Raw genomic sequence first — 15,363 nt, 5'->3', positions numbered from 1 at the left:
TATTAGTGACACACTGACACAACGAACCAAACAGAAGCCGAAAACACAGAAATTCTGCCAGAGTGAAGCAGAAAATACGGCCAGAAATTCCTCCGAGGAGGAAAATGAATTTGGCGAAAGAGGAAATCATCTCAGAAAGTCTGAGCTCAGCTTGTTCCCAAACCAGGATCCATGACGTCTCTGCTGGGTTAGCAACAAGAATTTACTGTAAACTAACAGAGCTATAAAAAGATTTCTGCAGCCGGAATAAAAGAATCTGCTCATGCTCCTTATGGGTCACAAGATTTACTTCATGCATTTGCAGTTTTTTAAACGAAAAGTTTGTGCAAATCACCCAAATATGGAAGTGTTGAAAGGCTCTGATGTCAGCAGCTGTTGCAGCATGCGTCAGTGTCTCAGAGGTCTGATGCAAGTCTGATACTGAAGTATGTGGAGCAATTTGTTCAGGAAAAATATTTTTAAAAGCCTCCAAAAACTAATATGCAAGACTGTGTACTAATCAGTGTGAAACTACAACTCCAAGAGATACAAAAACTAAAACATGAACGGCAGCAATCAGAGCTGAAGTTTTGGTCCTGTTGGTTTTTGTGCCTGAGGGGCTGTTTAGATGGAGACGATTTGGACAGAAAACGCAAAAGTGGCCTACGTTCTGACTTTTTATTATGTGTTTAGATGAGCGTCTTTAGGTGGAAATCTGCTGCATACGGTGACGCAAAAGTCTTTCAAAATTGATGTAGTATGTACGCCAGGTGGCTACACTGTAACAAATTGCTGTAAGAAAACAGCCAAATTATGACAGTAACATTCTGTTTTTCATTAAAAAGATATTATACTGTAGAAAACAATGCATTCTGGGCAATATTTGTAGGTAGTTTGCCGTTTCCCATAAAATACTGTAATATACCATAAATAGCATTGCATTGTGGGAGTTATGGTAGAATCAACAGCGGTGAGGCTGAGAAAATACGGAAAGCTCCTGTATTTCTAGAGGAGATTCAGCCAACTCTGGTCTTTCCTTTCTTGGAACATCCATTTTAATCCTGCAGTTGAACTATGTTAGGGTTTATTTGTTAGATGATGTTTGCAGTATCAGTATTTTACTACCAAATCAAGGATGTACAGGATTGTACTGTAATTCAGTATTTGGTTTTATCAAAGTAACAAACTGTAAAATAAATAACAGTAAGGGAACTGTAAAATTAACAGTAGAATGCTGGCAACCCTGCTGCCAGCATTTTACTGTTAATTTACAAGACAATTGTTTACAGTGTAGGTGGTACTGATGCACTGCCACACAACACCAGCAAGAGCTCAGCATTAAAGACACTTCTCTCCTACTTCTACTCCTTGTAGTGTGAAATGAAATAGAAATAGAAATAGAAATAGAAATAGAAATAGAAATAGAAATAGAAATAGAAATAGAAATAGAAAAAATGTCCCTAGGTAATTAATGCACCTTCTCTGTCCTGTTCTATTATCTGTGATAATTCTGCTGAACTGCTGAATTGAAATGACTCCTGGATAGTTATCAGAACTGCAGGGTAACTTGAATGTCTGACTGACAGTCTGACATGTTTGTTGTTGTTTGTCTGGACTGTACATGGATGTCACGTAAATGTGCTGAGAGCCAGCGTGAGCTGATCGGGACACTTGACACTTTTTTTAACCCTTCAGACGGAAGATTTTAAGATTTCCACTCTGGAGGATGGGGGTTTTGTTTTTTTGGGTTTTTAAGCCCGAAAAACGTTGTCGCCGTCTAAACACATCTGATAAAACATGTTTTCGTGTTGTTGCGTAAACATTATCCTTATTTGTTTATTTACACTTTTTATATTGCACTCTGTCTGATTTTGTATTGCAACTGCTACACCACATTTTCTATCTGGGTTAATAAAGATTTACCTGTTGCATCTACTGCTGCAGAATAAACATGAAAGCAGCTTCAGGAGACAAACTTCTTCACTTTGTTTATGCTGGAAAAATATGAAAAATTCAACAAGCCAAACAAGGTGTTTCTGCTTGTAATAATTTGTTTGATAAGATTTATTACATTTTTAAGTGTAATCAGATATTTTTGACTCAAATAAACTTAGTATGTTTTGCTTTTTGCCGAGTAATCTTCACTTTTCTTCTCTTTGTCTTTTCTTTCTTGTTCCCCAAATCTTTCCTACAACCCAGAATTCATCTCCTCTCCTCTTTTTTCCTCCACATTCTTCTCTTCTTCGTCCTTTTCTTTCTCTCTTTTTCTCTCCAGTTCTTTTTTTCCTGCTCTTCTCCCTCCTTCTGTTTTTCTACCCCCCCCCCCCCTTTCTTGTTCCCTGTTCTCCCTTCACTCCCAGCACCTCCTCCTCTTCTTCTCTGCTTCTTACCCCTCTTTGCTTTCTCGTCTTTCCCCCCGTCATCTGTTTCTCCCCCATCTTTCTGTGTCTCCTCCTCTCTCCTCCTCCCCTTCAGTTTCCTGTCCCACTTGGCTGCAGGTCAGCAGCAGGATCCCCGCTGCACCAACTCCTCAACCTTCAACGTCTCAGAAAAATGCACCAAAGAAATCTCTGAATCAGAAGAAATTCTTCCACTTATTCCTAGTTTCCCTTATCTTTAAAAAAGACAGACGGCTTTAAAAAATGACTGAAAAGAGTTTGAACCAGGTGGAGTGATCTCAGTGATCTCAGTATATTATGAGAAATTGTTCTTTGAAATGTATTGAAAAATTAGTTCATAAGTCTGTGATAGAGAGGAGCTGTTTTCACTCTTTTCCTCTTTCTGCGTGTCTGAGTTGTTATTGTTCTCAAACACACATACACACACACACACACACACACACACACACACAGGCCTATTATGGTAGTTGGTTCAGATTCCCAGTGAGCGTGACATCATGTAGCCTCAATCAAAACCAGACTTCAGCAAAACCTCAAATGAAGAGAGCAGCAGGAATGAAGGCTTACATTACAGGACAACACACACACACACACACACACACACACACACACACACAGACCTATCATCTATCAGACCTCCTTTCCATCAGGAGAGAGGAATTCTGGGATTGTTGAAGTTAAAGTACAGAAACAGCAGCGTGAGTCCTCTGGTGCAGATTCCAGTCTCAGTGTTTAGAACATGCACATTATCCCGACTATAAAAACTTAAAGAGTAACAAAGGACTTTTATTTTGAAAGAATGCTAGAAATGCAACAATTAGGTTTCGGTATGGTTTGGATTTTAAAGATTCCTGTTCTGATCCTGCTCCACCCTGCAGGGGGGAGTTACAAGGTGCATCTGAATGCACCATAAAGTCCCTGTCGGTGCTCACACTCACACTGACTTCAGTGAAGCTCTTACCCAAACAAGGTGCTGAAACTGGAACCAGTTCCTCACATTTTGACAGCGAAAGAACTGGCTCTCGGCCAGGAAAACTGGTTCCAGAGCAGCACCAACTCTTTGCTGGTCTCGAACCACGAACCGCTTACTTTAGTGGCTGGGGGTGGGGCTATCGGACGTGAAATCAAAGCAGTCTCCTTGCAGTATGTTATTGTTGTTATTGTGAAAGCCGAGACCCGAGAGAGATGTAACAACTTGGCTCTCTAGTCTGTGGAAAAGCAAACAGGTTCTGAGCATGTACGTATGTTGAAACAAATTAGAAACAGAACTAGTTATAAAACCAGAACCAGAACTAAAACTAGAACTACAACCAGAACTAGAACTAGAAATGAAACAAGAACTAGAACAAGAACTAGTACCAGAACTAAAAAATAAAACCAGAACCAGAACCAGAACCAGAACTAGAATCAGAACTAGAACTAGACCTAGAACCAGAACTAGAATCAGAACAATAACGAGGAGGGAAAAAAACAGAACTAGAGCCAGAGCCAGAGCCAGAGCCAGAGCCAGAACTAGAATCAGAACTAGAACTATATCTAGAACTAGGGAAGATTTGTGGGATAAGTTTTAAATGTGCAGAAAGTTTTGAATGTGAGCAGAAATCTTTCTGAAACACATGTGAGCTGTTAAAGTATTTAGGTTTATAGACTAATTAAAATGAATTAATGTATCATTGACATGAATAAGTGCCACGTGCACATTTAAAGAGTTTTTATTCTCCAAACAAAAGATGCATTATCCTCCAGTTAATTTAGATAGTTGGAATCATGACATTCAGCCATAAATTCAACTTTTATCGTGGTGCAGGACATTTTTTTTAAGGGCCAGTTTTTCATATAATGTTACTAAAACGTGTTAATGATCAGCTAATAAACTGACAGCAAGATCAGACTCAACATGTGACCCCAGAGGACAGAGAAAGTCAGCAGGGATTAACCAACGAAGAAGAAGAAGAAAGATGTGGTGATGACAGAGAAGTTCGTCCTCTGCGGAAGGTCAGAGAAGAAGAAACTGACAGACAGCTGATAAACCTGATGACAGTTCAGCCACGAGCGTGTGTGTGTGTACGTGTGTGTGTGTGTGTGTGTGACATGGCAGAGGATGAAAGCAGCAGTAAATTCTCTCCTTCACTTCAAAAGGATGTTTCACACTCCAATCTGACAGATAGGGGCACACACACACACACACACACACAGCCTGGCTGACTCCCGGTGCACCTGGACCAATGATGGATTAGATACATACACACAATCAAACCACAAAGTCAGCAAATTCTAACAAAAACGTTTTTTAATTCAAAACTCCCTTTAAAAAAGTTTATTTTTTCCTCAATGAAGAACAAACATTTGTCTGACACATTCCTCAGGTGAAAAACTGACTCGTTTGCCACAATGCAACAGGAAGTATGAAACTTCACTTCAAATTGTTCTTAACGATCATTAAAGTTGCTTTCTGTATTGCCAGTGCAAAACGCCTCTTCAGGTTGGATTTTTCATGGTCCTGAAGAGATCTGTAAGCCTGAAACAAAGCTTAACAGTCTGCAGCCATGTGTCTGTTATTACACTAAAATGTTTTATTAGCATCAAAGTCCAGCTGACGGCTGCCAGGTTGGTTCAAAAACCTAATTATGAGCAGAAAATCACCAAATCTGGCAACATTTCTGCCCAAACACAACAGAGCCACTGCTGCACATGTTTGTCCATCTATGGAGCAATAGTGGGTTGTGTGTGTGTGTGTGTGTGTGTGGAGGCCAGCTGCAGGTAAACTGGGCCGGAGGCATTCACACCTGGCCAGTAAATCTAGGCAACAGCTAACTCCTCCCGAACACACACACACACACACACACACACACACACACACACACACACACAGCTGTTACTGTACTGCAGCCTCTCCTTCATTATGTTTCTATTTATTCGTGGCTACATTAAACAGCTGACAGGTTCTGTTTGAATGACGCTCTGTGGTTCAGTGTGCTGCCTGCTGATATAGTGATGATGATTCGGTGACAGTCTGACTGTACTGTACATGTTGCCGCAACTCTGAGGTCAGCAGTTACTTCCTGCAGATAATCTCCTGTTACAGATGTCACTGAGGCCTGAAGGGGAAGCTCTCTGTCAGCCATGTCGACACATCATATTTAACTGGGATCGTGAGTGTTTACAATTGGTTTTAAAATGTGTTTCAAGTGATCAGATAACAAGTTAACGGTGCTAGAAACAAGTGAAAACGAGTGTCTGGGATGAACCTGACCATGATGATGTGTCCTGATGGCTCCTCAACTAGGATATAAAAGGAAAATACAATGCAAGGGACGTGGTTGATCAGTGACAGCGCACCTACGCTCTTTAACTTAATTTTACGGAAAGTAGGACGATTGTTGTGTGAATGTCCATCGTTCTGCCCGATGGAAGGAGAAGTGTTGGTACCTGCCATTGTATTGTGAAGCCCTTGTGTTGTGTTGCTGCTGAGAAACCCCCTTATTGTGAATCTAATGTCTTAGCCATCCATCCTCTGAATGCTCTAGGTCTGTAGTTTGAGGCTGTGATTATCCTAGAGGTCACAGCAGCTCATTGTATACACTGAGCTCAAGTTTCACTCAACTAATATCAGCACACATGAAGAACATTGCGCTCATTGAATCCACAAGAGTCTCAGTTTTCCAGTCAGACCCGATTTATGCAGCTCACAGACTGTTCAGGGATCCCAGGATGCACAAAGATTCATATGCAATAGTTCAAAATAACACATTTTACTGCAGAAACGCTGTGGTTTCTGCCTAAAACTGCTTTTGAAACGTGCATAAAGTGGGCATGTCACATCTAAAATGTCTTGTTGTCTATATAATCATATTTAACAGCATAAAGCAGGCATGTCTGTAAAGAGGAGACTCGTCGGCTTCTATGTTGTATTAAAACTCGATCTCAGGCTCCCTCTAACAAATCAAACAAGTAAAAAAAAGGAGAATCTGAGACAGAAAATAATGCATTTTTTCACAAGAGCTTTCCAGTCAGATGCAATTTATGCAGCTCACAGACTGTTCTAGGGACCCCAGAATGCAGAAATATTCATATGCAGGAGGACTAAATAACACATTTAACAGCAAGAAAAACACTGTATGTTATCGGCATAAAGTGGGCATGTCTGTAAAGAGAAGGCTTGTGGGTACACATAGAAAATTTTTAAGCAGTATTTTGCCTCCTTCCAGAAATGATATAATGGTTGATGATCACATGATGGATTTCTTAGGTTTTTTAATTTCAATTTCATTCGTGTTACAACTGAGCCACCACGTGAATTCACTTATCAACAAAACCACCAAATATGCTCCAGTTGTAGCCTCTACAAGCTGTTTTTATGAGTGTAAAGTGTTCATGTTTGTGTGTGGGATCAGCTGTGTTCTTACCTCCACGATGCTCTTCAGATCTCTGACATACGCTTGTTCTGTCTCCACGATCTCCAGCACCACTCGGTCCAGGCGTGACAGCTGTCTGGGCGTGGCCATCACTGCCACCACCGATGCCGCCGGATTGGCTATGTATCCGTTCGGGTGGTGACCTCCTCCTGTTGCCATGGCCACGCAGACTCCTCCCCCCGCAGGACCGCCTCCTCCATGTGGCGTGACGAGAGGAGTGAGGTCCAGGCTAATGTCGGAGCTGTTCCTCTTCGGCGTGGAGGACGATGATGAGCAGGCGTTGTAGGTCGGCACGGCGCCGTACGGCAAGGAGGAAGAGGAGGAGGAGGAGGAGGAGGAGTGGGAGGTGTCCTGCAGGGACACGGAGGACGCGGAGGAGGAGAGGGACAGGGAGGCGGGACGCTCGCTGTCCGAGCACACGGTGTTGACGGACGTGCAGGAGGAGGACGAGGCTCCTCGCTCGCCGGACGACATCATCCTACCCACAATCCCACTCAGAGACGAGACTGAGGAGGGACGCTTGGAGGCTGAGGAGAGACAGAGAGACAAACGCTATTTCAGAACATTTTATCCAGCAAAATATCCAGAGAGTGCATTAGAAACCTACAGAAACTCAGCAGAAATGTTTTTCTTGCTGGTTAAAAAACATGTTTTTGCAACAACCTGATCAGGACACAAACTAATAAACTTTAACTGAAATATGCTAATATGATGAACGTGTGATAAAGAGGAGAAGTCATCACTCGGGAACATAGTCATCTCTGTTAACATGCAGAATGATCCGTTAGCTGCTCCTGTTTGCAGTGAACACACAACTATCACTGGATCTCTGAGAAACTGAAGAAAACTTAAAAACAAGAAGATTCTCTGGCAAGTTCTGCAGCGTCTTTTTCTCAGCAGATTTATGGACGTTATTTCAGACTATCACAGGGCTGACAACCATTGATGCTCTCATTCATTCCTACGGGCAATTTAGAATCACCAGTTCAACCTAAGCTGCATGCATGACAGAAGAACCAACTAACTCCTGTGCTTGTTTGGAATTTTCCTGGATTCAAAGACAATGTAAAAAGTACAAACTGTACCAGGAGAGTTTATGCAACAACAAACCTGCTCTCGACTAAACTATCAGAGTAACAAGCTCCATGTCGGACAGATGCATAAACAACATCTTAGTACCACAAATATTTTCCAAATATTCACAAACAGAACAGAAAAAGATGACACTCATTAATTCCATCATGAAACAGCAGAAAAATGAAATAAACAACAAACTACAAACTTTGAACTGGATAATACACAAACAAGGTGTTCTGCATTAAAGCGAGGCAAAATTAATATAGTTTATTCATAACAACAACAAACAGACTGCAGACCGTCTGATTATAGTAATATTAATCATTAAACAAACGTATTTATTTATCTCTTCTCTTCATGTTTCCTTTAATTACAAAGTTTTTTCATGTCAGTACTGCAGACAGGAAAAAGACGGTTTTCTTCTGTCTTTGCACCAGAAATATTACTCAATAATCCAAACAAAACAACTTTTGTTATGAATTATCATGTTTTGATGTGTGCATCAGTTACTCACTGAATTCTTGCAGAAAATATTTTCCTTACATGTCTTCACAATGAGTGAATTAATTAATCTTAAGGACCAAAAAACATAAATCCTGAACAAAACTTCTGGACATCATGCAGGATAAACAACAGTAAAAAATTAAATCAAAACATATTTTCCAACAAGATCTTCAACTTGAACGACAGGACAGCACGTCTTCCAACACCACCCAGACTTTGTGTTTGGCTGAAAAAATACCTGACAGATGATTGGATGAACAACCTGTCTATCACAAGCTCTCTTCAACTGGTCAGGAGAGTGAAAACATGTTTCCCATTGAGAAAAAGCTTTCAGTGTCGCTCTGGAGCAACATTTCACTGTCAGGACACATACACAACACAACCACACACACACACACACACACACACACACAGCAAGAGGAGCTCCTCACAGGATGCTGATTACACTTTAATCAATCAATCAATCAATCAATCAATCAATCAATCAATCAATCAATCAATCAATCAATCCAAATCCCTTCAGCAGATCTCTTTACTCTCTCTCTACAGCTTTACATGATGACAGACAGAAAGTGTTACCTTGTTTCCTGCTCTGCTGTTCAGTTCCCCATTACACACACACACACACACACACACACACACACACATACGAATATGTGTGTTGGCATCCAGTTAAACTGTTTCCCTGTCGTCTCTCTCAGCTCCAACAGCTCGATGCAGCAGCCGTCTGTCATTCAAACTGTCCAGAATGTCAGAACCTGCTGCCGTCTCCCTCAGCGTCAACAGGAAGTGTGTGTGCAGCGAAGCGACACATCAACACTGACTGACACAATTAACTCTTCTCTTTTTGTCCAAATACAGTAAATGAGTCTCTGATTGAGAAACAGGTGAAACTGGTTTGAAAAGTATGTTTTTCTTTAAATGATCGCCAAAAATACACCCTTTTTTATAGAAAGAAGCTGTAAAAACAGGCATTATCGTCAGAATTTGAACTTTCCGATGGTCTTTGAATGGATCATCGGTTATGAAAGTTTCCACTATATAAAGTGACCAAAACTTGTGTTAAATGTTGATATTTGTGTCAGAATCCCTTTATTCTACATTTGTCATTTAAAATAAATGGCTTGCACTAACCAGATCCTGTTAAAAACAATAAATTCAGTTTTAAATGATCCTGCATCGACATCCTTCTCTCCTTCAGTGTGTTTTAATTATTTCAATTATCATCATCTTTGTCTTTAACAACACGAGCTGAGACTGCGAGTGTTTCCAACCTCACTGTAACTGTGTCCATATCTTTAAAGACCATTAGAAGACTTTTTGATTGACAGTTTCCCCATTTTTCTCGTCTCATAAAACACATTGACTCATATTTAAAAATGTAATTATATCTTTTCCCTTCGTCACAGCTTCACAAGTCCCTATAATCATTTAATTTCCAGTTTTCAGGCTGCAGACAGCAGCACACCTGTCCCGCCTGTTGCTCACAGAACTATTTAAACTTCATTAGTGTTTAAACTCCAGACATCCTGGCACGAGGAATTTCCGAACGAGTGTTAAACGAGAACATTTTCCTCATTTTTTCTCTCCTTCTAGGTGAGATTACAGCTTGAGAAGAGTTCAGGTTCTTACAGGAATAACTTCACCAGCTGCAGCAGCTGTGAGCCGTGTGGTTAACATGGTGTGGACTCGAACCTGTGGTTTAAAGGCTCGTTGTTCTTTGCTCCACATGAAGAGGTGACGTTTCATCTGGAAAACCACCGACACGTTTTATAAAAACGTCACTAAAAGATCGAACCCAGGAGCCCTTGCATAATTAACCAGTGGTGGGCTTTACTGCAATATAAGTACTAATATTACACTAAAAACACTCCACTATGAGTAAAAGTCCTGCATTCAAACCTTACCAAACTTAAAGTGCAGTAAAATATTTTCCTTTTAAGTATGATGTTTTTTTATTAATATTCTTGCTGTAGATATTTCAGTTTATCCTTTATATCCTGTTGGCTCGTCTAATCTGCAGCAATGCATCATTTTCTAGATACCATAGGATCATATTTTTTACTTAATGTCCTAGAAATCTTTCTAAAAATGTAAAAGTATAAAGGGTCTTAAAAATTTAAAACAATAAGTAATAATAAATAAATAAAATGAGCTAAAAATCTTTTTTCTATTTTTCCAGCTGATCAAAGAGGGTTTTATTTTAACTGTGTCCTAAAAATAATCAAAAACAATTAAAAACATTTTCATAAAAAAGCATAAATGGTCAAAGAACAATTAACAATAAATAAAAATATAACCTAAACCTAACCTTGACCTAGAAATATCTTTAAAAATGTAAAAAATGAATGTAAAACTTCTAAATTCTTCTAAATTATCACTATCATAAAATAGATTAATAAATAAATGAATAAAGTGACCTGAAAATCTTCTATGAATAAGTTTGCTGTCCTGTGAGTACCATGTATCTCTAAAAAGTCAGAAAAACAGCTTTTCCAGTTTATTTAGCTGAAGAAGAAGGACATAAAGGAACTCTTCATCCTTCAGTTTATCACAAACATTCAACATCAGCACATCTGAAGATACGTGGTTTTCACTGGACAGGAAGTCACTGAAGCTGTCAGACAGATGTAGAGCAGTAAAACGTAAAAAAATTAACTGAAACAGCAGGAAATGTAAATACTAAAGTAAAGAACCTCAGGTTTGTTCTTTAGTGAATGTACCTAGTTACATTCCAACACGGTTTTCTAGCGTCGAGTCATAAATGCAGATAAATCAGGATGATTTGCACAACACACACACACACACACACACACTGAGCAGCAGCGGTTACAGCCTTATTTAGCCATGGCATTCACACATGCTCCAGTTCTCATTCAGCAATAAAGCAAACGGGTGAGTCAGTGTGTGTGTGTGTGTGTGTGTGTGTGTGTGTGTGTGTGTGTGTATGTGAATCACTGGCTTCATTCATACATCCTGTCTCTGATCATCTCTCTGTCTCTTCTCTGTCTGATACCGAAACATTGTGTTCTGATAGAAAGAAATCACATCGAGTCTCCTCCAGACTGTGCGACCAAACAGCTGCTGTGGTTCATGACTAAAGATCATTTATAAAGTAAAGTAAATACTAGGGCCGGGACTCAATTAAAAAAATTAATCTAATTAATTAGAGGCTTTGTAATTAATTAATCGAAATTAATCACATTTTAATCGCATATAAATATTTGACCTGAGAACAGTGAGAAGTCATTTGTTTCACATGGATGTTTAGTATACCATTGAATAATGACTGAATACATAAGCTTACAAAAAGCAACAAAAATATTGTTTATTTTTGTTCAAGTCCAACAGACCAGTGCAATTTTTGCCATTAAGTGAAGCAATAGGAAGTTCCGCTGAGAACTGAATCCTCCTCATATGTCTCACGTTAATGTGACACTTTCAGGTTGGACTGTTATTCAGACAGACATGAAAAACAGTTTGAACCTGTCCGTAACGAGGTCTCTCTCTTTATCCCGCTGAGATCATCCTCCCTCCCCCTGCTCCCTCTCTCTCCCTCTCTTATCAGCTCTGGCTCTGATCCAAGACAAAAACCACCATGACTTCATCCTCATTTTACAAACTGTGCTGACAGGACTGAGTGCCGACCTCCTCACATCATTATCATCATCATCATCATTAAACCAGCTCACAGAGAAACAGTAACAACAACCAGGAAACACAGCAGAAAGATCCAGACTCTGATAATGAATACTAGATGTTACTGTAGTGTGTGTATGTGGACACATTAACACACAAAAACAAAAAATAATAATGTTCATTAATAATGTAATCAGCATGAAAAGGCTCAAAAAGACAAGAAGGAAAAAAGACCCAACAATACAGAAAGTTTCCCTACAAAATCTATCATCGGAGTTTAGCATTTTGCTTTAAAATGCTACATTCAGTCTCTATGTATCACTGCTAATCGATGCAAACACACACACACATACATACACACACACACATATTTGGCAGTTACAAGAAGCTTTATGTGAGATATAAAGAGTAAATTATAAATTTCTTATCATGTATATATCTATTTATTTTTGACCATTTCATTTATCAGACGTTCAGAAACCTATAGATTCGGTTTTGAAATTAAAAAAAACTTAAAAAACTATCCGTTTAACAAGTTAGCAAAACCTGCTGAGACAGAGATCAATCATGTAATGCCTCAACCAGTACAACCAGCCTCGCACACAGGAAGATCCCATGTATCATACATCGTTTTAGATATATTTAGAAATATAAAATGATTACAAAGTAAAATCAAAGTACCATTACTTGAGTTGCTGCATCGTATAAGCTATGTTGCAGTGGGGAGAAATCATGAATGGAGAGAAAACTGAAGATCATTTTCTTCCTGATAATCTGCAGCATCTGTACAGTCAATAGCCATTCTGTAGCAGTTCACACACACAACCACTATTATATATACCATCACAGGTTCTCCTTTTCTTTCTTTCTTAATGCATCATTTCAATGCAAGTTTGTAAGCCCCGCAGAATCACCAAAGAGCAACAAAACCTGAAAACTGAGCGAACGCACTGATCATCTCGACATATTTACACCAGCAAGAATAAAAAATAAATCTTAACACCCATAATGCGACTGTAGACATACTTACAGTTCGCAGAGTTTCTATGTGTGTGTGTGTCAGTTAGTGGACATGTCTGTTAAAGTGTCTGTTCATCGACTGACTGAAGTCTGTCCGTCACACTCAGACTGAAACAAAAAACTGTTTCTCAACACGTTTGATTTCCTGTGTGTGTGTGTGTGTGTGTGTGTGTGTGTGTGTGTGTGTGTGCACCTGCCTTCAGATACAGGATGTGGTTCAGTGTATTACCTTCTATCTGTCACCATGCTCAAGCTGCATTGGCGAATCAAATAGTTGCAATCACACATTCCTGGTAGATGAAACGTAATCAGGGTAAAAAAAAAAATAATATGAGTAACCGTAGTCCTTACAGGGTTATTTCAGCGCAGTCACAGGCAAGAAATGTTTCTGGAAACCACGGAAATGTTAATCTACAGTGTTATTTTTTCTTTACTGTTGACGAAGCAGCGTTAGGCTTAAAAAGCACTTATTTCTGACAAAACATCCAACAACCTTCCTCTCCAGGACCTAAAACATCATACTGCTTCAACACAGGAGAGAGAAAAACTGTGCAGATTAAAAACACAGAAATTGGAACTAATCAACAGCAAATAATTCACTATTTTTACCAGTAGTGATGTTATTTGCGACAGCTGCAACGTTTATTCTATAAAAGGTTTGATTATGTTGGTGCAATCAGAGGACAAACTAACTACAGAGCAGCTGTTGATGAGAATAAACTCCAGAGTTTCTTTTTAGTAAAATGCAGAAGGATCCGGTGTTCAAACTACGGAGCTCCATGTTGTTGTTTTATAATGCTAATAAGTAAACAACAAAAAATGATGTTGCTTTTATTCACAGTGTGAAAAAAAAAATACCAACAACCTCAATCATAACACCGCTTTTTTGGACACGTAACACTCATGTTCCGTGTGATAAAACTAATGACAACAACAGCTGTTTGAAAAAAATATATTGATGTGCAGGAAAAAAAGCATCTCAATGTGTGAAGGCCTGAACCCATCAGATGTTTGCAGAAGCGTAAAAAGCAACAAAAAAATTGCAGCAACACAAGCAATCACTGCGTCTGTGCAGAACTTGTTTAGGCAACAAAACTACTTGGTTATGATTCGGAAAAGATCCGTTTTCAGTTTAAATAGCTCTGTTTGTTACTGAGCTGACATAAGTTACGTAACATGTGATGGCAGTCTCCTGGGTCCATCCATCCAACCCATTCTGCTCTCTGTGTAGTTTGTTGCACTTTGTTGCTATTTATACTACGCATAGTAGCAGCCATGCATGTTCTGCCTCACACCTCAAGATTATGTGGGTTCTATATGAATTCTAGTGTGTTCTTTTTTAGATATACTAAGTGTAAACAGTGAATGAGAACAGCCTTCCTCTGGCACTCGAGAACTACATCACCCAGCCTGATTAAACTTTAGAGGCAACACAACGGCTCCTAGAGGAACTCCAACATCATGTCTTTGGTCTTAAAACCTCCACTGTCACCTGAAACACGTGGCGACTCTTCAAACATGACAACGCCCGCTCATTTTCATGTTCCAGTGCTGTAAAGTCTGACAGGAACATGAACCTTTAACTCCACATCAGGAAGAACATAAAGTCAGTTACATAAACCTGCAACCTGGAGGCGGACACCCACCCTAAAAACACAATCCACATAGAGGGAGGGGCCTCTGGGAGCTCAGGACACATAATCACAGATCAGTAGTGTAAAGTTTTAAGGTAATTGGTGGTTTCAAAACGTTAAATAGAAAACAACTAATATCCACAAACCCTGTACATACAAAATCAACAGACAGCATCAAATACTGATAATTTAAAGTACTTCTTTAAGTCTTATCCTTTGCTTTCATGTTTTTTATTTATATAAAATATTCAAGATCAGAACATTTTAAATTGAAAGAAGTTAAGAAGTAAGTGTACATATCTTCATATACTCACAATATAAAAGGTCAGAATAATGCTGGATAAGCTTTTAAAAAGTGCAGCAATGTAATTTGGTAGTTCTTCCCTACTTATTGGTTATTGTCTATAAAACACCAAAAGTAAAATCAACTCTGACAAGTTTTAACATCCTAGCCCACGCAGGTTTCTTTGTGTTCCTTAAAAACACAACTCTAAAAATGCAGTTTTAGGGTGGAATTTCCCTTTAAATACATGCTTTGAAACTATAAGGTGGCGTGGATTCCAGCGTGTGTGTGATTACAGTAATAAGAGAGACACTCCTTGCTGTCATTATGTGTTTGACAGGTTTCTTAGAAAAGAACAAATCATAGCCTGTCGGAGCAGCTGGACGTCACTGCAACATGTGGACGAGTGAGGA

General features: G+C 39.3%; 1 protein-coding gene across 1 annotated transcript in view; it reads right to left on the bottom strand.

The window, feature by feature from the left end:
- plekhg2 (pleckstrin homology domain containing, family G (with RhoGef domain) member 2) overlaps positions 1 to 15,363 on the bottom strand; it is a 105,801-nt gene that overhangs the window by 67,017 nt on the left and 23,421 nt on the right. The window contains exon 3 of the mRNA XM_059332110.1: positions 6,785 to 7,320. Coding sequence (XP_059188093.1) covers positions 6,785 to 7,320 — 536 coding nt within the window. The remainder of the gene's footprint in view (positions 1 to 6,784; positions 7,321 to 15,363) is intronic.

Source organism: Centropristis striata, chromosome 4 (genome assembly GCF_030273125.1).
Source record: "Centropristis striata isolate RG_2023a ecotype Rhode Island chromosome 4, C.striata_1.0, whole genome shotgun sequence".
NCBI lineage: Eukaryota > Metazoa > Chordata > Actinopteri > Perciformes > Serranidae > Centropristis > Centropristis striata.
Note: the sequence above shows the minus strand (reverse complement) of the source record. Positions and strands in the feature narration are given on the sequence as shown.